Source organism: Mya arenaria, chromosome 3 (genome assembly GCF_026914265.1).
Source record: "Mya arenaria isolate MELC-2E11 chromosome 3, ASM2691426v1".
In the NCBI taxonomy this organism is placed as follows: Eukaryota; Metazoa; Mollusca; class Bivalvia; order Myida; family Myidae; genus Mya; species Mya arenaria.
The window spans coordinates 39,575,348-39,602,877 of NC_069124.1; the positions used below are offsets into that span (position 1 = coordinate 39,575,348).

Genomic DNA, 27,530 nt, shown 5'->3' on the forward strand with positions numbered 1-27,530 from the left:
AATGGTTTAAATCAAAATCAATTGCCATCGTATAAGCAATACATAACAGGCCGTAGCAACATGTTCTTTAATTTGCCATGTTTGTCGAAAATAAATAATAAAATAATTTTGATATGGATTGAATTTATTGAGGAGGGTTAAAGTACATAAAATGGCAGAACTCAATCATCTTAAATGGTTTTGTTCTAAACCAAGTCTTTTTAACGGTACGCACAAAGCCAACCAAAAAACTATTTTTCGGTATCCAATTTCAGTTATGAACGTAACAGACAACATCATCCACCAATGATGTTAACCCATTTAATTGGTGTGCCACTCGCCTCGGGATCTTATGAAATGACTTCTTGCGCTCTCACTCCAAGCGCCGCTTTATCCGAGTGTTGGCTCTAATTACCCGCAGGCGGACTTGTATCATGTCTTTTCTTATTACGGCTCCATTGTCTTTGCTACATGTCCTGTGTCACGCTATCAGCTCATTTTCAGAAAATGGTTAAAACAGTGTATTGTGCTAATGGTTTGTTGCCATGACAGACCGGATTACAACTGTAGAACAATCAAACGGTGGTTGTCAATTTCTCACATTTAGTGTCCGCGGTGTAAGAGCTACTCATATACTTTGCCATGTATGTTAATTGAGAAAAATTGAAATTGTGTGATTAATGTTAAATACGTTTAGGTAGTAGGGTAACCATTAAACAGGAAATTACATAAAACACTGTTTGATTTTACACCAGAATGGTATGGACGATATGTATGTATTTACCGTCACACAAAATAATACAAAAATGATTTATTAAAGCAGACATCTATAATACGGAACGAATTGGGCAATGCGTGAAGAACATTGTCAACAACAAGAACATACTATCGGTATCTTGTTTAAGTTATGGATGACCCAGACAACACCATCAATCACATGCTCCTCGCCTCAGGATCTCAAAAAAGACCATTTTATCAAATGATTTTGGAAGAAATGGATCAAACATATGAATTCAAGTGTGAATGTGTTTTGATCAGTAGTGGTGCGGATTGGTGCTTGAGGTTGGCTCAGCTGTAGAGCGGCCTGATACGGCGTGTATGAGGTTGGCTCAGTTGTAGAGCGGCCTGATACGGCATGGCGTATGAGGTTGGCTCAGTTGTAGAGCGGCCTGATACGGCGTGTATGAGGTTGGCTCAGTTGTAGAGCGGCCTGATACGGCGTGTATGAGGTTGGCTCAGTTGTAGAGCGGCCTGATACGGCGTGTATGAGGTTGGCTCAGTTGTAGAGCGGCCTGATACGGCGTGTATGAGGTTGGCTCAGTTGAAGAGCGGCCTGATACGGCGTGTATGAGGTTGGCTCAGCTGTAGAGCGGCCTGATACAAAGGTTGGCTCAGTTGTAGAGCGGCCTGATACGGCGTGGCGTATGAGGTTGGCTCAGTTGTAGAGCGTCTGATACGGCGTGGCGTATGAGGTTGGCTCAGTTGTAGAGCGGCCTGATACGGCGTGGCGTATGAGGTTGGCTCAGTTGTAGAGCGGCCTGATACGGCGTGGCGTATGAGGTTGGCTCAGTTGTAGAGCGGCCTGATACGGCGTGGCGTATGAGGTTAGCTCAGTTGTATAGAGGCCTGATACGGCGTGGCGTATGAGGCTGGCTCAGTTGTAGAGCGGCCTGATACGGCGTGGCGTATGAGGTTGGTTCAGTTGCAGAGAGGCCTGCGTATTAGGTTGGCTCAGTTGTAGAGCGGCCTGATATGGCGTGGCGTATGAGGTTGGCTCAGTTGTAGAGCGGCCTGATACGGCATGGCGTATGAGGTTGGCTCAGTTGTAGAGCGGCCTGATACGGCGTGGCGTATGAGGTTGGCTCAGTTGTAGAGCGGTCTGATACGGCGTGGCGTATGAGGTTAGCTCAGTTGTATAGAGGCCTGATACGGCGTGGCGTATGAGGCTGGCTCAGTTGTAGAGCGGCCTGATACGGCGTGGCGTATGAGGTTGGTTCAGTTGCAGAGAGGCCTGCGTATTAGGTTGGCTCAGTTGTAGAGCGGCCTGATATGGCGTGGCGTATGAGGTTGGCTCAGTTGTAGAGCGGCCTGATACGGCGTGGCTTATGAGGTTAACTCAGTGATAGAGCGGCCTGATACGGCGTGGCGTATGAGGTTGGCTCAGTTGTAGAGCGGCCTGATACGGCGTGGCTTATGAGGTTAACTCAGTGGTAGAGCGGCCTGATACGGCGTGGCGTATGAGGTTGGCTCAGTTGTAGAGCGGCCTGATACCGCGTGGCGTATGAGGTTAGACCAGTGGTAGAGCGGCGTAGCGTATGAGGTTAGCTAAGTGGTACAGCGGCCTGATACGGTGTGGCGTATGAGTTGGCTCAGTTGTAGAGAGGTCTGATACGGCGTGGCGTATTAGGTTGGATCAGTCGTTGAGCGGCGTGGCGTATGAGGTTGGCTCAGTGGTAGAGTGGCGTGGTGCATGAGGTTAGCTCACTGGTAGTCCGGCGTGGCGTATAAGGTTGGATCAGTGGTAGAGCGGCGTGGCGTATGAGGTTGGCTCAGTGGTAGAGCGGCCTTATGTTTGGGGTTGGCTCAGTTGTAGAGCGGCCTGATACGCGGCATGGCACATGAAAATGAATCAGTGGTAAAGTGGCGTGGCGTATGGGGTTGGGGTTGTGATAGAGCGGCGTGGTGTATGAGGTTGGCTCAGTGGTATAGCACCTTGGCGTATTATGTTGGATCAGTGGTAGTGCGGCGTGGTGCACGAAATTGGCTCAGGGGTAGAGCTGACTGGTACATGAGGTTAGCTCAGTTGTAGAGTGACGTGGTGCATGAGGTTGGCTCAGTGGTAGAGTGGTGTGGTACATGAGGTTGGCTCAGTGGTAGAGCGGCGTGGAACATGAGGTTGGCTCAGTGGTAGAGTTGCGTGGTATATGAGTTTGCAGCTTGGTGCTTGAGGATGGCTCCGTTTTAGAGCGGCGGATGAATAAGGTTGGCTCAGTGGTAGAACGGCGTGACGCATGAGGTTAGATCAGTGGGAGAGCGGCGTTGTGCATGAGGTTAGAATAGTGGTAGTGCGGCGTTGTGCATCAGGTTAGATATGTGGTAGAACGGCGTGGTTTATGAGGTTGGCTCAGTGGTAGAGTGGCGTGGTTCATGAGGTTGGCTCAGTGGTAGAGCGGGGTCGCGTATGAGGTTGGCTCAGTGGTAAAGTGGCGTGGTGCATGCGGTTGGCTCAGTGGTGGTAGAATGGCGTGACGCATGAGGTTTGCACAGTGGTAGAGCGGCGTGGCGTATTAGGCTGGATCAGTGGTAGAGTGGCGTGATGCATGAGGTTTGCTCAGGGGTAGTGCGGCATGGCGTATGCGGTTTGCTCAGTGGAAGAGCGGCGTTGTACATGAGTTTAGATCGTTAGAAGAGCGGTGTGATGCATGAGGTAAGATCAGTGGGAGAGCGGCGTCGTGCATGAGGTTAGATCAGTGGTAGAGCGGCGGTGTGCATGAGGTTAGATCAGTGGTAGAGTGGCGTGGTGCATGAGGTTGGCTCAGGGGTAGTATGGCATGGCTTATGAGGTTCGATCAATGGTAGAGAGGCGTGGTACATGAAGTTGGCTCAGTGGTAGAGTGGCGTGGCGTATGAGGTTGGATCAGTGGTAGAGCGACATGGAACATGAAGTTGTTTCAGTGGTAGAGCAGCGTGGCGTATGAGGTTGGATCAGTGGAAGAGCGGCGTGGAACATGAAAATGGGTCAGTGGTAGAGCGGCGTGGCGTATGAGTTTGATTCAGTGGTTGAGTGGCGTGGCGTATGAGGTTGGATCAGTAGTATTGCGGCGTGGTACATAAGTTTGGCTCAGTGGTAGAGCAGCGTGTTGCATGATTCTGTCTCAGTGGCAGAGCTGACTGGTACATGAGGTTGGCTTAGTTTAAGAGCGGCAATGCGCATGAGGTTGGACCAATGGTACAGCGGCCTGGTGAATGGGGTTGGCTCAGTGTTAGAGCAGTCTAGGGCATGAGGTTGACTTAGAGGAAGAGCTGACTGGAACATGGTAGCGCTGACTGGTTCATGAGACTGACTTAGTCCTAGAGCTGACTGGTACATGAGGCTGGCTTAGTTGTACAGCTGACTGGTACATGGTAGAGCTGACTGTTGCATGAGGCTGTACAACTAAGTGGTAGAGCTGACTTGTACATGAGGTTGGCTTAGTGGAAGAGCTGACTGGTACATGAGGTTGGCTTAGTGGTAGAGCTGACTGGTACATGAGGTTGGCTTAGTGATAGAGCTGACTGGTACATGAGGTTGGCTTAGTGATAGAGCTGACTGGTACATGAGGTTGGCTTAGTGGTAGAGCTGACTGGTACATGAGGTTGGCTTAGTGATACAGCTGACGGGTACATGATGTTGGCTTAGTGATAGAGCTGACTGGTACATGAGGTTGGCTTAGTGATAGAGCTGACTGGTACATGAGGTTGGCTTAGTGATAGAGCTGACTGGTACATGAGGTTGGCTTAGTGATAGAGCTGACTGGTACATGAGGTTGGCTTAGTGGTAGAGCTGACTGGTACATGAGGTTGGCTTAGTGATAGAGCTGACTGGTACATGAGGTTGGCTTAGTGATAGAGCTGACTGGTATATGAGGTTGGCTTAGTGGTAGAGCTGACTGGTATATGAGGTTGGCTTAGTGGTAAAGCTGACAGGTACATGAGGTTGGCTTAGTGGTAGAGCTGACTGGTACATGAGGTTGGCTTAGTGGTAGAGCTGACTGGTACATGAGGTTGGCTTAGTGATAGAGCTGACTGGTACATGGGGTTGGCTGAGTTGTACAGCTGACTGGTACATGAGGTTGGCTTAGTGGTAGAGCTGACTGGTACATGAGGTTGGCTTAGTGGTAGAGCTGACTGGTACATGAGGTTGGCTTGTGATAGAGCTGATTGGTACATGAGGTTGGCTTAGTGATAGAGCTGACTGGTACATGAGGTTGGCTTAGTGGTAGAGCTGACTGGTACATGAGGTTGGCTTGTGATAGAGCTGATTGGTACATGAGGTTGGCTTAGTGATAGAGCTGACTGGTACATGAGGTTGGCTTAGTGATAGAGCTGACTGGTACATGAGGTTGGCTTAGTGGTAGAGCTGACTGGTACATGAGGTTGGCTTAGTGGTAGAGCTGACTGGTACATGAGGTTGGCTTAGTGGTAGAGCTGACTGGTACATGAGGTTGGCTTAGTGGTAGAGCTGACGGGTACATGAGGTTGGCTTAGTGGTAGAGCTGACTGGTACATGAGGTTGGCTTAGTGGTAGAGCTGACTGGTACATGAGGTTGGCTTAGTGATAGAGCTGACTGGTACATGAGGTTGGCTTAGTGGTAGAGCTGACTGGTACATGAGGTTGGCTTAGTTGTACAGCTGACTGGTACATGAGGTTGGCTTAGTGGTAGAGCTGACGGGTACATGAGGTAGGCTTAGTGGTAGAGCTGACTGGTACATGAGGTTGGCTTAGTGGTAGAGCTGACGGGTACATGATGTTGGCTTAGTGGTAGAGCTTACTGGTACATGAGGTTGGCTTAGTGGTAGAGCTGACGGGTACATGAGGTTGGCTTAGTGGTAGAGCTGACTGGTACATGAGGTTGGCTTAGTGATAGAGCTGACTGGTACATGAGGTTGGCTTAGTGGTAGAGCTGACTGGTACATGAGGTTGGCTTAGTTGTACAGCTGACTGGTACATGAGGTTGGCTTAGTGGTAGAGCTGACGGGTACATGAGGTTGGCTTAGTGGTAGAGCTGACTGGTACATGAGGTTGGCTTAGTGGTAGAGCTGGCTGGTACATGATGTTGGCTTAGTGGTAGAGCTTACTGGTACATGAGGTTGGCTTAGTGGTAGAGCTGACGGGTACATGAGGTTGGCTTAGTGGTAGAGCTGACGGGTACATGAGGTTGGCTTAGTGGTAGAGCTGACGGGTACATGAGGTTGGCTGAGTTGTACAGCTGACTGGTACATGAGGTTGGCTTAGTGATAGAGCTAACTGGTACATGAGGTTGGCTTAGTGGTAGAGCTGACTGGTACATGGGGTTGGCTGAGTTGTACAGCTGACTGGTACATGAGGTTGGCTTAGTGATAGAGCTGACTGGTACATGGGGTTGGCTGAGTTGTACAGCTGACTGGTACATTAGGTTGGCTTAGTGATAGAGCTGACTGGTACATGAGGTTGGCTTAGTGGTAGAGCTGACTGGTACATGGGGTTGGCTGAGTTGTACAGCTGACTGGTACATGAGGTTGGCTTAGTGATAGAGCTGACTGGTACATGGGGTTGGCTGAGTTGTACAGCTGACTGGTACATTAGGTTGGCTTAGTGGTAGAGCTGACTGGTACATGAGGTTGGCTTAGTTGTACAGCTGCTTTGTGCACGAGGATCAATACAATAGCAGATGCTTTAAATCAGATATAACTGTAACAGAAAAAAGGAAAATCGACTCCCTTTTAAAAAGACTTAAGTGAATTGTAAAAGAAAATGGTGACGTTTTCTGAAGCGGTAGCACAATTTATTTATATAATAAACCAATGGATAAATGAGCCTATGATGTGGCACAAAGCGTATCGTTTCGTAATTGGGCGTTGTGTCTTCTTTACCCAGGGTATTGTCTTTATTTACCCTGGCTAGATATATCAAATTTCTTTGAATCTAATATTGTCACGGTAACCTTTTGAGTGGACCTACAAACGTTGGTAGTAAATGCCACGTGTATTTCTCGCACACATTTGGGCAATGTACATGTGAAATATTAAGTTTACTCCACTCTTGAAAATAAGGCAGACACAGAATAAGTGGCATGCATAAGTCCTCATAGAAAATCGGACTGTGCCAACGAACAAGACCTTGGACATACATACTTGGATGCAGTATGCTAGACATTGTCGAACACTTAAGTGTCATACTATATTCAAGTTAGACATCAATGTTGGTGATAAAAATGTAAACAATCTATGACCGTGACCTGGACCTGAGACCCCTATGTCTGGTGTGTGAAACATCGTCTGACCGTGATAAACTTCCTTTCATTGTTCGCCGTTGAAGTTGTAGAGTGAACACGAATATGTGATCATAGGTACATGTTACTGCGAAATGACAGACACACGGAATAGACATTGGATATTGATATTTTATTGTAGATTTTGTCACAAAAGGTAAACAATTATAGAGTTTCTGGAACAAAACATGAATTGGTCATTAAATATCACAGCGAATTTAGTAGGAACACAATGATTCAGATATGGTTCAGATTATTAAGAGCAGTTGAACAAGGACCAAAACCCTATTGCCGCGACGCGGATATGCTTTAATATTTAAAGAAACACACACCAAAGTTTCGGTACGGTAAAACGTGTAGTGGGCACCCGTGATGGGTATTTTAATGATTCAGAATTAGTCCCACATTGACAGGCAACATGCAAACAAACACCTGTTTCATTAAAAAGAGTAAATTTTAAGCAAATGTCTGATTTTGACTGAATTTTTCTGTTGCAGCTAAGTTGTTAACTATCGCGATTTCAATGAGGAATTCAATCACTTGACCATGAATCACTGAAAGAGAACAAAACAAAACGACAGCAAGTTTCATACTTTATTCATACATTGTTATGTCAGGAATGAATTGTATTCTAAAATGGCAAATTGAAAAGTTGGTTATTATAGAGTTTTTTCGTTTGATACAATAATGAATTTTCTTTCATTTGGATACAATATTAACAATGGTTGAGATATTTTACATTGCATGGTAAAAGCACTTTCTAGCATTAGTATAGCGATCAGAAACTTATATTTAAACGAAATGGAATAATACAATGACAACTGAATACATGTGTCACGTACACGTTCAACACAAACAAGACCAGTGGACGCACTCCACAAGTTAATGAAATAATACAATTTAGATGGAAACATACACTTACATTATTACAAAATTACACAGAAAAGCAACACTCACAATACCACGTGTTTAGAAATCGCGGATTAATACTGTAGAGATAGATGAACACACAGAACACACTATCAGAATCATTTACAAGACGATTTAAAGCATTTCCTTGATAGCGGACAAAATGACCATCATAATGTATACTGCGATGATTCGACAGGCATAATACAGAGTACATACAAAACAAGTGCACATATATGCATGCATTCTGTATAAGCAGCCATTGCTTTCAACCCGTTTGCATGCTATTCTCTCCTTTTTTATTTTGGTTCACATAGACATTGGACAAAAACGCCACATTACAAAATGCATAGCGTCTTAGCACAGTCGGCGTTCATAGATACCGTCATTTATAACCTAAGCAGACGAAAGTCGCGAAGCGAGAGCAGAGCCGAACTACATGCACCAGGAATCGTAACGGCCGACTACTCATGCAGAACACTAAAGGAAACTCTCCCTCTCCTTATCGGTTACACGTGCATGTTTCTCCTAAAATAGAAGACACAGATAATGACAAGAAAACGCATGCAGAATGAATGAGCTTAATCATTACGTTGAACTGAAAATGTTAGCCGCGTCACAAAATTATAGGATCTTATTTCAAATATTCATTTAACGAAAGGTGGTTATCAACCGAGGATCCACCAATAAAAAAAATATTTCCTGTTTCATAAATTTAAACTACTTTACAATGTGAGGTTTAAATCTGAAATGGTAATTAATTTTACAAAGAAGTTGATGGTAAACTGCCGAAAGATCCAGCCATTTTCATTATAAAAGAAACAATCATAATATCTTTAAACTGAAACAAAATATCCAAAGTTAAAAGGGATAGGAAAAGGTAAAACATTTAAACAATATTAGTAAGTAATACTTTTTTTCCTGAATCCACAATATCAACAAGAAATTGATAGTATTTGCAAGTTCATAAAGGTCTTTCAAGTTGTTCAAAAACTGATAAATAAAAGATTTGTGCACCATACAAATCATAGCATTGATTATTTACAAAACATCCATGCGTTGTACGACTTTTTAACAATGATTTAAAAATAATAATTATGAGTGTTTTAGCTTCATGTATCACTAAAATCAGAGACTAGAGATTATCAACATTAACTTAAAGTAATATTGATAACTACATGTGTATGGAAGGGCATCTCACTGACAAAAGGGTTAGGGCATTTGAGAGGAGGGAACGGGGCGAATGTATTTTCACTTAAATTGCCACGTAATTAATTATTCAAAATAAACTTTAACTTTGCATCTTTATCGCAGTCATAGGAGCAAATAATGAGGCACTGGTCAATGTTTATGGTTGGGCGATCTTTCAGGCGGAACAGAGGTTTGGCAAGGGCATTCCCAATCCCTCTCAAAAACTGTTTGTTGATTGCCGATATTCGCCTTGATTAACGGTATTAGCAAGGTCATTTTATTTTAATTCAAATATAATTAAGCATGACGCGAAATAAAGATTGCCGACACGCATTATACAAAATACATGGCGAATTTATTTAAAATTAACACAACCAATGGGTAACTGTGTCATGTTACTTTCTGTGGAGAATTGTTTATTAACTTGTAACATACATATAATGTAATAATGGTTTCCGCGAATTATGTATTTCATTTCATTGAGATGCAATGGAAGACATTTAACATTACAAAACCTGTTGGCAGCTTACAATAAAACATGCAAACCATGCAATTCCATTTAATAGATAACGTTTGATCCGCATCACATAAAGATAAGAAAGTACGGAAAAATGATTAATATAATTAGATCAATATTATTGCATCATTCACTCGGTTCATCAGTATTATGTGTTCGTCCAATTGTTTGCAGAATATCCATGGCGACCAGAGAACCTCGAACTAGAGCCCTCTGAAAGATCCAATCGACAAATCTAGTCATTGTCTATATGCGCATTTAGAGGTTGATCGAGATAGAAAGTCTTATCATGTATGTGCTTAGCCTCACAAAGGGTGTGATCGTTTTATATTCTTTCATTTTTTTTCTTTCTTTTTGTTATAAATCAAATTATTTCTTTGTATAATTATTTATTTTATGTACGGATAATAATTAGTTTAAATAATGTGAAAGGTTGGCTGCGTATATGGCGTTAGGTATGACTACATTAGACATGCGTTCTCAATAGATTAAGCATGGGTGTTACTTTGGGCACTATATTTTATCTGTTGCTCTACAAACTAGATTCAGGCAATTGTACCTCTTTGCTGTGAGATATTCAGTGACCGTTTTTGCTGGAATATGGCAACGAAATATTAACGAAAACAAAACAAATTGTGCCCTATGATATAGACAAAATGCTAAAACATTGACAAATTAATCAATTACGTAGCCTGCAAGACAGCGCCAGGCATATAAAAAACCATCTATGACAGCACATTTTTTATAATCATGTTTCACAAAGGATTTCTAGCTACAATATCTGACAAGTATTGACCAATGTCGACCGACGAAGGAAAATAGCAGTCCATCTACTCTGGACCAAAAGCATACATCTTGTGTCAAACAGAATTGCATTGCCAATATACACAGGAGTCCAAATTGATCGAAATAAATTGTCAGGCGAACCCCTGCTTAAGTGCTTACAACAATATTTCCTCGATAATGCTGTTGGTACTGCAAATGTCATGTTGTGTTAGAGGTCATCATAATTGAAATGGTGTATTTACGGTATTGGTGAACATTTTCAGGGCAAGGTGATAAAAATACCGTGATGAAGTGAAAAGAAAATACGTGCGCCTACCTGACTAAACGACACACTTTAAAATGGAAATAAACGGCTTCATCAGACGTACCATTATGTATAAGGGCTTATAAGCATCAGTCTAAATTACAAACTGTGTTCAACAATGGACCTCGAGCTACATAGCTTAATTTCAAGTTTGGTTGATCACAGCCACACATGAATTAATACTGATCAGCAATATTAAAGATGTTACCTTTTTGACACTGTTAGATATCTGTTTTGCAAAATACTCTCCAAGGCACACAACAGCTGCTACTGCTACCCCGCCGACAAGAATAAAGAAGACACCGGCGACATTTTCTATTTGTAGCTCCGAGGTTTCGTCCGTTGATGGTTTACCAAAATCTGGGCAGTTTCGCCGTCCCCACCATCTGCAACACAAAGGACTTGAAACATGCTTTATAAATAACTTAGAAAGGTATGCATGTTTATATAATTCATCAGGTGTGCATGTTTGTATATTCTACTGTTACATTAAAACATGACTTTACTGACATGTCCACTATAAGTACATATATGCTACGTTCTTATTGGTTGATAAATCAGAATAAAGTTTATAAAATAAAATGTGATGATGTCATTGTTGTAGAGTTTGTTACTGATGAATTTTGTACCATTTAAAACAATTCCAAGAGAAATGTATTAATGTTGCCATACTCATTTTCAAGCTCATGAAGTCTCCCAGTGTCGCTGAGCCTTAATATCGCCATGGACAGCTCGTCCCTATATGTGGCGCCAGGTGGGACCCCGATACCAAACCCCTTTGGGTCAAACGGTGGCCCCACTTCCATAAAGTCACAGTCTTCAATCGTTTTGTATTTATTTACAGTTGTGTCCCAGAAGAACGCATAGTTGCCTTCCTTGATTTTTTTAAACCCTTCTTCTGTGTTCGCTACCATTGAGGACGGTTCAATTTCCGACATCTGTGCCCACATTTTTGAGAAATGCTCGATATCGGTGTTCTTGAAGAATTCCATTATCCCACTGCTCTGAACCGTTCCGTATTTAATCTTAGTCTGCGAAGCCAAATCAGTCACTGTCTTAATTGGGGTATTAATTTTCTTAACAGTTAGGAAGGCAGCCAAATTAGCCGTGTAAGATGAAATGAGAATTAAAGCGAAGAACCACCAGGAGGATGTTAATATTCTTCCTGGAAGTGTGGAAGGAGTCGCATCAGTGCTGCCTTGTAAAAGAGAACCAAATACAAACCAAAAACTCTCTTTAAAGCTGATAGATGGGCACTCCTTTCTGTTGACGTTTCCTATCCGCTCTAATATATACAAAACAATACTAACAAACACAAAGGCACCTAGAGTACAGAACCAAACTACAGGATGTAACGGATTGAGGAACTCAAAATATGAAGTGGTAGATCGGGGAACTTTCATTAGAACGCTTATGTAACGAGTCATAAAAGGTTTGGTAAAATCGACAGCCTCCTCTCGCAGCGAGTTGATGCTTAAAGGAGCTACTGACATCGTCGCGTTCTGAAATATATGAAAGCAAGTATACTGTGTTTGCTTAATTTATTCTATGTTGACTTTGAATTTTGCTGTAACTATATAAGTTGGGGAAACGCTATTAGGGAACATATTATAACAAATGTGTAAAACGCTTTTTTGTCCAATTGTGGGTGTAAAACTCTTCCAGAATTACCATACTTAGAAACACGAACCAATTAACATGACGCGGGTGGGACCCGACTCCATCGGAGGTTTTTTGTTAGAGGAATTTAAAGTTTTCTGTTGATGTATACGACCATGTGCTATTATTTATTAACGGAATTTAATCCCTTTTGGGTCAATTAAGCAAAACAACTCGTTTTGCAAATTATTTTATCTTATGAATTTCGATTAGATATAATTTATTATCCATATGGGTATTTGTGACGATCAGTTTGTGGTTTTATAGCCACTATACGACTGGTTTTATGGAACATGTCAGCATTTATACTCCTAAATGAGTTTTCTCTGAATGAATAACAAACGTCATTAAGAAAATATGGACAGTAACATTATCACGCTTTTCTATGTTCAATTTTGTCTGAAAGGGAAACACGCTTTCTCCGGCAATGGTACGGATGTTGTATATTAGTTGGTACGGATGTTGTTTATTAGTTGGCTTTCGAATTGATGGCTTTTGGTGGAAATTAAATGTCAAAAATAAGAAACATTTCCCCGCGAAACAAACATTTCCTCTCTTTAACACCCTTGTTGGATTATCTACTATTCGTATGACAGTGTCGGCTGCATAATTCATCTGTATTTCCATGCTTTACATGCAATGTGTAATGGATAAAATTATGTCAGGCAATAAAATTTATTACATATGACTTTAATTCTCTTTGGGGAAGCACTTAACTACACTTTGTGTTACAGCAATTATAATTTGGTAGCACATCCTCTAACATAGAAGAAATATCTCCTGTCGGTTTCTTCCTTAATTGTACACTTATTATTTTAACAACACATTGTTATAAAGCTTTGATAAAACCGCTCGACTTTTATCGATTTTTAAATGCTTTAAGCCTCTTTTAAATTCTCCGAAATAAGATAGTTGTATATCAAAGTAGTTAATGAGTGCTAATGCATTTTCTGACTTCCTAAGTGTTAACACTAATTATTTGTTTCTTTCCATCTGTTACCTACCCCAGATAGGAGTTCACCAATCATTCCGTTCCAGTTACCGTCGGCCAATTTGGAGCCAAATTTCCCATCGTGCACGAGGTAAATCTCGTAGTTGAACTTAAGCATGTCAGCAACTTCCTGTATGAGGTCCACTGCAAACCCCTCGTACTTGTCATTTCCAACACGAACCTTGTAGTCTCTCTTCAACATGCAAAACGGTTTCTCCTGCATTAAGAAATGACATATTAAATTACCGATGACCAGGATCAGTGTTATTTGTTTTGAAGCCATCAACAGATTGAAAGAACACCCATAACGACGGAATATGTGTACAAGAGTAACACGGATATAACATCAATGCAGGCCGTCATGTCCGTTATTGTCATAACAACTGCGTAACTCACGAATCGTCCCCTTCTTTCTCGGCAGACTACAGACCTAGAACTATGTATACATCAAACTGGCCAAGGTATAAACTATCGGCTACTAATTGTAGCAAACTAGCAATATTATAATGAAACAAGTACACTATTTTTAAGTAAAGTTCAATATTGTTTCTACTTTAATGATTGTCCGTCTGTTGCAAACAGCCGTCAGTGTACTGGACTTGTCCCTGTAGTTTCCATTGTTTTCTTAATTAGATTTCAAAATCGGGATTCATGGCATGGGACTAGAATATATAGACGATGGAAGAATCAAGAGTGCGGTATTTTGTGTGATTAATAATTTAATTGAAATGTTATACATATTAAGTTTTGAAGTAGGAAAAACAAACAGTGTGCAAATAGATAGAGTAAATCACAAACATTGATTAAGAATTAACCTTAAACAATTGGTTAAAAAAGTTATTGCATTCATGTAATAGTTAGAGAATTATAGTGTAACATTTAATGGTTGAGAAGGCAGGAGCGGGCGATGCAACGAGACGGTCATAACACTGACTTAGTTTAAATCAGCGAGCCTTAACGATTAAGATGGTACAGATTGGAAGCCGATATGCGACCGCAGTTGAAGGAATTACATACTAAGAGGAGAAAATCTTAAGAATATCAAAAATGTTTTCTGCGAATCTTCAAATATTGACAAAGCAATCACTTTCGCATAAAGTATGGTTAGATCACTGTAGTTATAATTACTGAGAATCCTAATCTGTCTATCTGTTTACAAAGAATCCCCGTTGATTTCAAATCTCCAAACTCTCGTTGAAAGTAGCCAAGAAATTGCCGCGATCTCATGCCAACGAATTAATCATACTGTCAAATGTTTCATATTCTCTGGAAATTCCTCTTTTTATAAGTGGTAAAAATTGCAACATATTGATCCCGTTGACACATAGTTGTAACAGATGAAACGGTAAGCTAGATTATGATGGGCTCTATTTATGGACCGTCCTCAGTAAAGCATAGCATAGGAATGTTTCTTCACTGTTTGGAATTGCCGATCATCTTACGTTTTATTACAATTGAAGGTTTGTTTGCCGCTCGGTAGCATAATAAGCTGGTTAGTGTAGGGAGTTGCTGGTTAGTGTAGGGAGTTGCTGGTTAGTGTAGGGAGTTGCTGGTTAGCGTTTGATTCTACTGGTTAGTGTTTGAAGCTACAGGTAAGTGTATGAATCTACTGGTTAGTGTAGTGTATGAATCTACTGGTTAGTGTATGAAGCTTTGTATAAAGTTGCTGATTGGTGTATGAAGGTGCTGGTTAGTGCAGGAAGCTGATGGCTAGTGTAGGAAGCTGCTGGTTAGTGTATGCAGCTGCTGGATTTTGTATGAATATACTGGTTATTGTATGAAGCTGCTGATTGGTGTATGAAGGTGCTGGTTAGTGTAGGAGGCTAGTGGTTAGTGTAGGAAGCTACTGGTAAGTGTAGAAGGCTGTTGAATAGTGTAAGAAATTGCTATATAGTAAAGGGAAATGCTGGTAACTGTACGAAGCTACTTAATAGTGTATGAAGCTATTGGTTAGTGTAAGAAGCTACTGATTAGTGTAGGAAGCTACTGGTTAGTGTATGAAGCTACTGCTTAGTGTATGAAGCTACTGGTTAGTGTACGAAGCTACTGGTTAGTGTATGAAGCTGCTGGTTAGCGTAGGAAGCTACTGGTTGGTGTATAAAGCTTCTGGATAGTGTATGAATCTACTGATTAGTGTCTGAAGCTAATGGCTAGTGTAGGAAGCTGCTGGCTAGTGTAGGAAGCTGCTGGTTAGTGTAAGCAGCTGCTGGTTTTTGCATGAAGCTACTGGTTGTTGTATGAAGCTGCTGATTGATGTTTGAAGCTGCTGATTGGTATACAATGCTGCTGGTTAGTGTATGAAGCCAGTGGTTAGTGTAGGAAGCTGTAGAATAGTGTAAGAAATTTATATACAGTGATGGGAAATGCTGGTAAGTGTATGGAGCTATTTTATAGTGTATGAAGCTGCTTGTTAGTGTAAGAAGCTACTGAATAGTGTAGGAAGCTGCTGATTGGTGTATGAAGCTGCTGGTTAGTGTATGCAACTGCTGATTTTTGAACGAAGCTACTGGTTGTTGTATGAAGCTACTGGTTAGTGTAATAACTTACTGGTTAGTGTATGAAGCTACTGGTTAGTGTAAGAAGCTACTTAATAGTGTATTAATCTACTGATTAGTGTCTGAAGCTACTGGCTAGTGTAGGAAGCTGCTGGCTAGTGTAGGAAGCTGCTGGTTAGTGTAAGCAGCTGCTGTTTTTTGCATGAAGCTACTGGTTGTTGTATGAAGCTGCTGATTGGTATATGAAGCTGTTGGTTAGTGTATGAAGCCAGTGGTTAGTGTAGGTAGCTGTAGATTAGTGTAAGAAATTTATAAACAGTGATGGGAAATGCTGGTAAGTGTATGGAACAATTTAATAGTGTATTAAGGTGCGTGTTAGTGTAAGAAGCTACTGATTAGTGTAGGAAGCTATTGGTTAGTGTATGAAGCTACTGGTTAGTGTAAGAAGCTACTTAATAGTGTATGACGCTGCTGGTAAGTGTACGAAGCTACTGAATAGTGTAGGAAGCTGCTGATTGGTGTATAAAGCTGCTGGTAAGTGTATGCAACTGCTGATTTTTGAATGAAGCTTCTGGTTGTTGTATGAAGCTGCTAATTGTTGTATGAAGCTGCTGGTTGGTGTAGGAAGCTACTGGTTAGCGTAGGAAGCTACTTGTTGGTGTATGGAGCTACTGGATAGTGTATGAATCTACTGATTAGTGTCTGAAGCTACTGGCTAGTGTAGGAAGCTGCTGGTTAGTGTAAGCAGCTGTTGGTTTTTGCATGAAGCTACTGGTTGTTGTATAAAGCTGCTGATTGGTGTATGAAGCTGCTGGTAAGTGTAGGAAGCTACTGGTTAGTGTAGAAAACTAGTGGTTAGAATATGAAGCTGCTTGCCGGTGTAGTTCGCTACTGGCTTGTGTAGGAAGCTGCTGGCTAGTGTATGAAGCTGCTGGCTAGTATAGTACGCTACTGGTAAGTGTATGAAGCTGCTGGCTAGTGTATGAAGCTGCTGGCTAGAGTATGAAGCTGTTGGCTAGTGTATGAAGCTACTGGTTAGTGTAGGAAGCTTCTGGTTAGTGTAAGAAGCTACTGGTTAGTGGGTGAAGCTGTTGATTAATTTATGAAGCTACTGGTTAGTGTAGGAAGCCACTGGTTAATGTATGAAGCTACTGATTGGTGTAGGAAGATACTGGTTGGTGTATGAAGCAACTGATTAGTGTCTGAAGCTACTGGTTAGTGTAGGAAGCTGCTGGCTAGTGTAGGAAGCTGCTGGTTAGTGTAGGAAGCTACTGGTTAGTGTAGGGAAGCTGTATAATAGTGTAAGAAGTTTCTATACAGTGAAGGGAAATGCTGGTAAGTGTATGATGCTACTTAATAGTGTATGAAGCTGCTGGTTAGTGTAAAAAGCTACTGATTAGTGTAGGAAGCTACTGGTAGGTGTATGAAGCTACAGGTTAGTGCATGAAGCTGCTGGCTAGTGTAGGGAGCTGCTGGCTAGTAATGTACTCTATTGGTTAAGGTATGGAGCTGCTGGCTAGTTAAATACGCTCTTGGCTAGTGTAGGACGCTGCTGGCTAGTGAAGTACGCTACTGGTTAGTGAGCGAAGTTGATGGCTAGTGTAGGAAGCTGCTGGCTAGTGTATGAAGCTGTTGGTGTAGTACGCTACTGGCTTGTGTATGAAGCTGCTGGCTAGTGTATGAAGCTGCTGGCTAGTGTATGAAGCTGTTGGTGTGGTACGCTACTGGCTAGTGTATGAAGCTGCTGGCTAGTGTATGAAGCTGCTGGCTAGTGTATGAAGCTGTTGGTGTAGTACGCTACTGGCTAGTGTATGAAGCTGCTGGCTAGTGTAGGAAGCTGCTGGCTAGTGTATGAAGCTGCTGGCTAGTGTATGAAGCTGTTGGTGTAGTACGCTACTGGCTAGTGTATGAAGCTGCTGGCTAGTGTATGAAGCTGCTGGCTAGTGTATGAAGCTGTTGGCTAGTGTATGAAGCTGCTGGCTAGTGTATGAAGCTGTTGGTATAGTACGCTACTGGCTAGTGTATGAAGCTGCTGGCTAGTGTATGAAGCTGCTGGCTAGTGTAGGAAACCGCCGACTAGAGTATGAAGCTGTTGGCTAGTGTATGAAGCTACTGGTTAGTGTAGGGAGCTGCTGGCTAGAGTATGAAACTGTTGGCTAGTGTATGAAGCTGTTGGCTAGTGTATGAAGCTACTGGTTAGTGTAGGAAACCGCCGACTAGAGTATGAAGCTGTTGGTCAGTGAATGAAACTATTGTCTTGTGTAGGAAGCTGCTGGCAAGTGTAGTTCGCTTCTGGTTAGTGTAGGAAAAAGCATACACTAGTTTACAATATAATGTTTGTTTTTCATTGTGAGAGACAACATATGTTACATTTCATTGGAATTAAGTATACACAATTCATTTCAAGTTTAATGTGTCATATCATTGAACATTCCGTATTATTTTTTAGATTGTTTGTTTATCTTGATAGAATTTACATAAAAAAATCTCTGCGTACTTTTATCGATTCGTTTAAAGGTTCGAGGTGGTAACAGTATATGATTTATTTGGTACAAAAACATATGTGCGTGAAGTTAGCACCTTAGCACCATATCACCGCGGTGATGCGGTGCTAGCACCGTATCTCCATATATTGTCATATCAGTATACATGTAGTATTAAGAGTCTCTTATTCTTGGATATGACACCTATTACACTGTGGGGGCAAGACCTAGCCATAGGTAAAAGTTGCATGTGAATAACCTAGGATTTTTGGCCGGCAATGCCGTATTTGAATATAGGCACATAATGGTATTTGCCACATAGTCAGTAACTCATATACAGGGGAAACCTTAATATCAGCAATGGGACCATAGCAATCCATGTCACCGTGTAGCCAAAACATGGCCATAGGTGATAGAACATGTTAATTTCCTAGGATTTCAAGCTGAATATGCGGAATAAGGAGATGAAATAGTTTCCAAATGACTATTTATCGCATGAAATGGTATAACTATCAATGGTGCGAAAACCTCAAAATGAGCATGGAGAACATAACGACCTATGTCATCATGTAGCCGAGGACTAGGCCTAGGTAATAGTATATGTGAATAACCTAGGAATTTAGGCAGGCTTTGCGGTAGAGGAACATGGAATAGACCCCCAATATATATTTGCCGAATAGTCATTAATTTGTTATGGCAAGTAAACATTAAAACGAGCAAGGGGACCACAGCGACATGTGTCACCATGTAGCCGAGACCAAGTCCTAGGTGATAGTACATATGTAGGCTATGAGTGATAGGGACATGGAAAAGGCTCCCAATGCCTATTTACCCAATATACAACTAAAACGGTGCGAAACCCTTAACACGAGCAAGCGCACGAAAGGGACCTATGGGACTTTGTAGCCCAGTCCTCGCTTTAAGTGATAACATCGCTGAAATACCAAGAATTTTAGGCAGGCTTTGAGGGAAAGGGGCATGAAATAAGCTCCAAATGCCTTCATTGCATTAATAACAAACAGCGTAAACATGAACACGAACACATATACCATAGCGACCCAAATCACAGTGTAGCTGACCTGGCCATACACGATGAGTGAACATAGGAATTTATGCAGGCTATGAGGGATAGAGACATGAAATTTGCTCCTAATGGATATTTAGTTATTTATATTCTGGCATTGTTATGGTGCGGAAACCTTACAACACTCAAAGAGATCATAGCGGCCTAGTTTCTGTGTAGCCGAGACTTTACCCAAGATTATTTCATATGTGAATTAGTTAGGATTTAAGGCAGATTTTGCGGGAAAGGGGCATTCAAAAGAATCCCAAGTACTATTTAGCCAATATACAACTTTTATGGTGCGATAACATTACAACGAGTAGTAACCTATGACACTTTGTAGCCAATATTTGGCTTGAAGTGATGGTATATGGATCAACCTAGGCAAGTTATGCTAGATAGGGACATGAAAAAGACTCCCAATGCCTACCTTGCATTACTAACATGTTATGGTGCGGAAACCTTTAAACGAGAAAGGAGACCATAGCGACCTATGTCACCGTTTAGCCGAGACATGGCCATACTCGGTGTTGAAACATAAAAATAACCTAGGATTTTAGGCATGCTATGCGGAATAGGGACATAAAATATGCTCATTATGCATATTAGTAATTTACCCGATATTTTGCAGCGTTATTGTTTGTTATTGTGTGGAAACATTAAAACGTGCATTGCGACAATATGGACATATGTCACTGTTCAGCCGATACCTTGCACCAAATGATGGCATATATTTGAATAACCTAGGATTTTAGGCAAGTTATGCGGAATAGGACATGATAAGACTCCCAATACCTAATATCCAATATACAACTGTTATGGTGCGATAACCTTAACACTAGCAAGCGAACCATAGGGACCCTTGCCACTGTATAGCCGAGACTGGTTTAAGTTTATGGGATATGTGAATCACCTAGGATTGTAGGGTGATAATGCGGGATAGGGACATGAAATAAGCTCCCAACACCTACCTGACCCACATACGTATCCTTTATGTTGCGGAATCCTTACAGCGAACAAGGGTACCATATCGACCAATAATATCACAGTGTAACTGAGACCTGGCCCTTGGTGAGGCCTTATGTGAATAACTTCGGATTTTCGAAAGGTGTTTCGAGATAGGGACATACATTTGGTTCTTAATGCGTGTTTAATGTGTGTATATAAATGTGCCTGTCATAGGCAATTAAATAAATAAATAGGTCCAGCTTTTATTTTATTTAGGGATACTACGGTGTTTACACCTGCTTGTCTGATGGCCGTAAACAACAGTGCACTTTAGTATTTACTAAAGGAATGAATTGCTGGGTTGATGTCATTATCGGGGTATGAACGCAATTGGGCTGGTCAAAGTGTGTGAAGCCCTAAATTGTGGACTCTGCTGTATAATTAACATAAATACACTGTCATATCGATCATAACATTGACATAACACCTTTGGGTGTGCACCGTCTTCCATGGAATCCCAAAGTATGTTGCTAAACTTATAAAGCCAGAAGGGGGTTGAGGCCTAGGGTACCCCAATAAGATTTGCTATTGCAGTAAGGGGCGGTCCACGATTTGATATTTCCTAGGGATCACAACTTAGTCTTGATCCGTCTTCCCCTTGAAGCATAGAATATGCTGCATAAATGAATAAGGAGATTTGAGGGTTCTCACGCAATAATATCGCTATGTCTAAATTCAGTCTTGAACTGTGCACGTTGGTGTAATATTTGCTTATTTATATGGACATTAAACGTTAATTTTATGGCGTCACATTGGGAATGTGACGTCTTCCATGTAATCCTAAAATATGTTAACACCTAAACATATGCGCGGCTAAAATAATTCTAAAACTGTGCATTTTGTAATACATACACATGACAGAGGCTTAGAACTATCCCGGAATACGGTGAAGATGTTTGCCGTTACATAATGTCGTATCCCGGAGAGCAATGCTGATTTGTGATAATATATAATGCATATTTATATACTAAATGCATATTTATATACTTGATGTATGCGTATTAATGCCAGGCTTTGATAAATTACCGCTTCAAATGGCCACATTCAGGAAAGAATACCAACGCATTCATAAGTTTACAAAATGTTACCATATTTTTAAATATAATTTATTCAAGAAATATATTGTGTAAATGTAGCATACGTTTATAGACCTAAACATAAAGATAATGCCACTTATCTTTATCTAAAAGTAAACATATTGGATACTCAACAACACTGCTTAACGAAAAGCCCTCTTTTCCCCTGTAAGTAATCACTGTTTTCTCTCCTGCACCTCTTATACCATCCAAAATGTTACCCCTGTGTACCCTCCGTTAAAACGGATGTTCGGTAGCAGTCAATCGTTTGGTCATCATTCGATTGTTCATCGTAAGATGCGAATCGGGGATCCCAAATTTCTATCTATAAGGCATTGAAGGTAAATTTCGGCAATATCTGTCAAATATAAAGCTATTGTTTTTGTTAAACAGGTACTATGTTACGACTGTTTCTTATATAGGGCCGATTTAAATTCGAAACTGTGCTATAAACACCCTCAATTTCAATTCTGAAGCTAAGCTTTAAAGCTGTACTCTCACAGATTGAACGTTTTGACAACTTTTTTTTATTTTTTGTCTTGGAACGAGAATATTTTTGCGTAAATATCTGCAAACCAATGATAAAAGACTGCTGACTAAAGATCAGATCGCAGCTTTACATATTTCTGTCCCAAAATTGATGTTTTATGCATTTTTCTTAAACCGTTAGTAACGGTTTAAGCCATAAAACATCAAATTTGGAATGGAAATATGAAGATCTGCGATCTGATTTTTTGTCAGCAGTCTTTAATCACTGGTTAGCAGATATTTACGCAATATTTTCCAATTCCAAGACAAAAAAAAATGGAAAAACGGTAAATCTGTGAGAGGGCAACTTTAAACCTGATGTCTGCAACCCGGTGTTAATCAATCTCCATTGCAGTGTTCTCCATTAACAAGCAGAATAGATCACTGCATATGCCTGGAATGCAGTTATATATACTTTCTAAGTACGTTTTCTTCCCTCTCGCTTTTGTAGTTTTGACCAAATACAATAAAATTCATTATTTACAAATAATTTACATTTCATTTACCAAAATAACGGGATTTTCATGTTGTGTGCTCAAACAACCTTAGCGATGTATAAAGGAATGTCCATATGTTCGTTCAATATGCTCAGACCAGAGTTTTCCCAGATCAATGGCCTATGTGAGGTTGAAGTGATTCCAAATTCCTACCACTCTGACAATATTCATGTTAATTGAACATAAACTCGTGAATGCCTCGAACATGAGCCATCACAGCATATTGAGGCATAAGGCAATGCTCACATGTTAATGTGCTCAAAGCAGACTTTTCCGAATACAATGGTATGTTTGAGGTTGAAGAAATTCCAAATGCCGACCACTCTAGCATAGTGGCAATAGCCATGATAATTTTAAGCAACATGTCAATGCCTAGAACATGAGCCATGAAAGCGTATTATTATTATCTATAGTTCACACTATAGGCCCTGAACCTAGTTTATCACTAAACTATCTGTTAAAGACCTCTTAGTCGAATAATCGGGTCAGTCCGTCCCAAAAATGGCTTTTGCAGCAGCAAAGTTCGATTTTCGAGATCTATTTTCGGCTATTCAGTACAAAAGCTCCAGCGATATAAATTGATCATAAAGTAAGCCTCGTGGTTCATCCCTACACTTATCGTTATGTCCCCTAGGTAAAATTCTTGAGTCAGTTTGTCCCTATCCGGCATAGCCTGCCTAAAATCCTAGGGTATTCACATGTGCCATCACCTAAGGCCAGGACTCGGCTACACAGTGACATAGGTCCCTATGGTCCCCTTGCTCGTTTCTGCGAGAACGAGTCTTACATGTACGGTAGGGGTCAGTAGGGCTTATATTGCCCATATACGCACAATGTTGGGCTAAGGACGGGGCACGACTAAACTTCTCGTAGTATTAACAGTTTCCCCGAATGTATCACACCGCCAGGTAACCCTTGGATACAGTGTCATTGGTCCCCTTGCTCGTTTTTAAGGCCTCCGCACCATAACAGTGTCTGAATATGGGCCAAATTGGCATGGGGGATCGAGTTCATGTCCCTATCCCGCATAGCCTGCCTAAAATCCTAGGGTATTCACATGTGCCATCACCTAGGGCCAGGTCTCGACTACTAAGTGACATAGGTCCCCTTGCTCGTTTCTGCGAGAACGAGTCTTACATGTATGGTAGAGGTCAGTAGGGCTTATATTGCCCATATACGCACAATGTTGGGCTAAGGACGGGGCCAGACTAAAATCCTCGTAGTAATAACAATTTCCCCGAATGTATCACACTGCCAGGTAACCCTTGAATATAGTGTCATTGGTCCCCTTGTTCGTTTTAAAGGCATCGGCACCATAACAGTGTCTGAATATGGGCCAAATTGGCATGGGGGGTCGAGTTCATGTCCCTATCCCGCATAGCCTGCCTAAAATCCTAGGGTATTCACATGTTCCATCACCTAGGGCCAGGTCTCGACTACACAGTGACATAGGTCCCTATGGTCCCCTTGCTCGTTTCTGCGAGAACGAGTCTTACATGAATGGTAGGGGTCAGTAGGGCTTATATTGCCCATATACGCACAATGTTGGGCTAAGGACGGAGCCAGACTAAAATCCTCGTAGTATTAACAGTTTCCCCGAATATATCACACCGCCAGGTAACCCTTGGATACAGTGCCATTGGTCCCCTTGCTCGTTTTTAATGCATCCGCACCATAACAGTGTCTGAATATGGGCCAAATTGGCATGGGGGATCGAGTTCATGTCCCTATCCCGCATAGCCTGCCTAAAATCCTAGGGTATTCACATGTGCCATCACCTAGGGCCAGGACTCGGCTACACAGTGACATAGGTCCCTATGGTCCCCTTGCTCGTTTCTGCGAGAACGAGTCTTACATGTTTCCTCGAGATAAATGCTCTTATTGTATTGATATTGATGGTGGTACGGTGCTAGCACCGCTTCCCCGCGGTGATATGGTGATACGGTGCTACGGTGCTAACTTCACGCACATCAAAAACATACGCGTTTTGTTTTGAGATTAACTGCAAGGCTCTTAGTACATAAAACAACAGCTATACTTCAATTCTTCACGGGACAGTTGTTCGTAGTCTAAGCCCACTCAAGTTTATTTTTGAGACACCTCATGTCATCGCAGCCTCTGTAGACTGACAGCTTATTGATTCATCAGAGTTTGATAAAACAAAGGCAATTTATATATTATTTGTGTCTGTCATTTTAATCCTGTTACAGACACGCAGCTCACGACATGAACTCCAGGATCAATCTGCCTGTTCACAATCAAAGCCTAGCAGTATAAAATATGAAAGAAAAGTTATAGTCCATTCGCGGTATAAACTATTTGCCCGTCAATTCAGATGTGATGAAAAGGCAATGAAATCTGTATTGCACGTTGTAATTCACTAACTGTAATCATTTTTTTTTGCCCAGCCTTTGTGATATGGAATCCTAAATTATTGTTCTGCTTTCGTCATTGTGTTCCGTTCAAATTTGAATTCAATACGTTCTAACAAAACAGATTAAAATTGAACTTAGATTGCATACATACATTTTAGCTTTTTATGATGTGCATTTCTGTATTCGAAACATGGACTAATTATTCGAGTAGCCGAATACTGTAAAAGTGGTTATGTTCGCTGGTCAAAAACTTCGCGAATTGAAAATTTCCCACGTTTCGCTGGCAGAAATATTCGCGAATCCCAAAATATGACTGTGCGTAATATTTACACGAGTCCGTTAAAGAAATTCTGCCAATTGAAAGGTATGTTGTCAATTTTTAGTAATCGGTTACTCAGGTTTCATAAATAATAATAATCATCTAAATATAAAGGTATAGCATTCTCAGTTTGATAACAGTTATTTTGTGCAGTTCAAAACAATACTGTACAATACACATTTCATTTAAAGCCGATACGTGGTAACCAAGAAACAGTCGCTATGCCATGCTTTATCACAAATGATGTGTGAAAACTAATCTGTAGCTTTTGTTTGATTGTACAGAAGTGATGAAGCTGCTCTGGCTATATGTGACGTTTTCATCTTTTGAAATTTTGCATTTTGCATTTATTAAACAATGAAACATGTTTGTGTACATAATGTTAGTAATGAAATTAGTTCATTTTATTGAATTTATTTGTATTTTGTAAACATCTGATGGCGTGGATATTTACGCTGGTCAATATAATTCGCAAATATTCCACGTCGCGAACTTATTAACCACTTAGTCATATCCCTCGAACTACGTATGGTATTGAAATAAAACTTGGTATATGGGTAGGTGGCAATGACAAAAAGTACAGTGCACAAGTGCCCTAATTCTGTCGTGTTCATTAATGTACCACACCCCTAATGAAATCTTCAACTTGAAACTCTTCAATTTCAATGCTTTAGCTTATGTTGTTAAGCAGAATACTACCAATATTTTGAGAATTTTATTGATGCGGTTCGATGCACCGTACTATGCTTGTTGGCCTTTACTATTCCTTGTTTTCAACATATAACAAATGCATAAACTATTAAACGGCGCCCTTTGATGCTTTGCATCAATGGTTTTTCTTGTTAAACGCCTGGAGGCCGCGTCTATAGGGATACATGTTTTCAATTGTCAATGGGGAAGTGTATACGGATAAATTTTATATATGAAAAAAAAGAAGATTTGTTAATGATATCAACTATTATTCAACTTTACTTAAAATTTGTCGTCAATAACCGTTTTGATGCGTGTTAAACTAAAAAAAGTTATTCGCTGTGTTTTTGTATTGTCTGGTCGCCGGTCATACGAGTTCGTTATTTTAGAAATTTACTTTCTGTGAAAACGATTTATATACACGCTGTGGTAGTAAATAAGCATGTAAGAATTTACGGGCATATTGTGAATAATAGTTTGAATTATGCATTTGATAACAAATATAAGTGCCTTAACACGACATTAATTGACTATTTTAAATTTAATTGATATAAAATGGAAGTACAAAGCTTAATTCACACGATTTTACTAACAAATATAAGTCGCAATAACGAAATTAACACAATTTAAATTTAACTGATATAAAATGAAAGTTCAAAGCGTAATTCACACGATTTAAAACAAACATTAATGAATAAAAGTAGGCCGAAAAGGATCAGGCCGAAATGATATCTCGGCCGAATCGACCCGACACCAATAATTTTATCGGTGATAATGCAAGGTACCACTCTAAAAAATTTACGCATGCCGGAGACGACAGAGTAACTACGATCTAGAAAGTTGATTAAACCGTCATAGTTCGGCTATGTCCGTATTTATTCGGAATGTTAACAATTGTATATATTGTCACATGACTTTATTGAGCCAATTGGGTATCGATATTTTTCACGTGACACAACGATTCAGCAGCCTCCTCCATCTTTTTGCGGGGAAAGAAAAACGCGAAAACTCACTATGGTAAGAGGTGTTTTAGGACATTTTCACCAAGGGCAAACTTTGTTTTCTCCATACAATGGCATGCAATGTACCGCTATGGCTCTGGTTGCATTATTGGCCGTTTTTAGTTACGAACACAACCACATGTCCTCATTAACGGCTGTCGATGTAGACTGTATACTGAATGAGGGAAATGCTTTGTATTCTACCATAGTGGAAAGTATAAACGAGGCTCGATATTTATCGCATAATGATTTGCCAACATCCGTTAGGTTTAGAAATGATTTATTTTGTCCGCAATATATGCTTGATGTTTACTATGGTAACGTAAACGGTGATAATGACGTCCATTTGGGTCAATCCCCATTCAGCCGCGTCTTTGATGCCTAACATTAACATTCGTCTTGTTTTGTCTGGGATACAGTTTAAATTTATTTCAAGACACGGTTACATGGAATGTGTTTTGAATGAATGCAATAGTTTCTACAACAATAACAAACTATAAACGCTGGAATGCGATGGATCACGCGGTTTCAGATTAGTGCATTCAAAAATATTACAAGCAACGTCTCCTTTCTTCCAATCCCAAAAGCCATTCCGTACAATGAATAATGGTAGGATGTGAGACGTAATTGTGAATATTTCTTAACACTT

General features: G+C 40.8%; 1 protein-coding gene across 3 annotated transcripts in view; it reads right to left on the reverse strand.

The window, feature by feature from the left end:
• Positions 1-7,569: 7,569 nt before the first annotated feature.
• LOC128228022 (glutamate receptor 2-like) overlaps positions 7,570-27,530 on the reverse strand; it is a 96,423-nt gene continuing 76,462 nt past the window's right edge. The window contains exons 9-13 of one of the 3 annotated variants that reach the window (XM_052939044.1): positions 13,360-13,563; positions 11,369-12,198; positions 10,905-11,082; positions 10,166-10,199; positions 8,445-9,819 (exon numbers count right to left, since the gene is read on the reverse strand). In XM_052939044.1, the coding sequence (XP_052795004.1) occupies positions 9,755-9,819; positions 10,166-10,199; positions 10,905-11,082; positions 11,369-12,198; positions 13,360-13,563 (1,311 nt within the window). In that variant the 3' untranslated portion in view covers positions 8,445-9,754. The other 2 variants (XM_052939047.1, XM_052939046.1) reach the window with 2 other exon arrangements.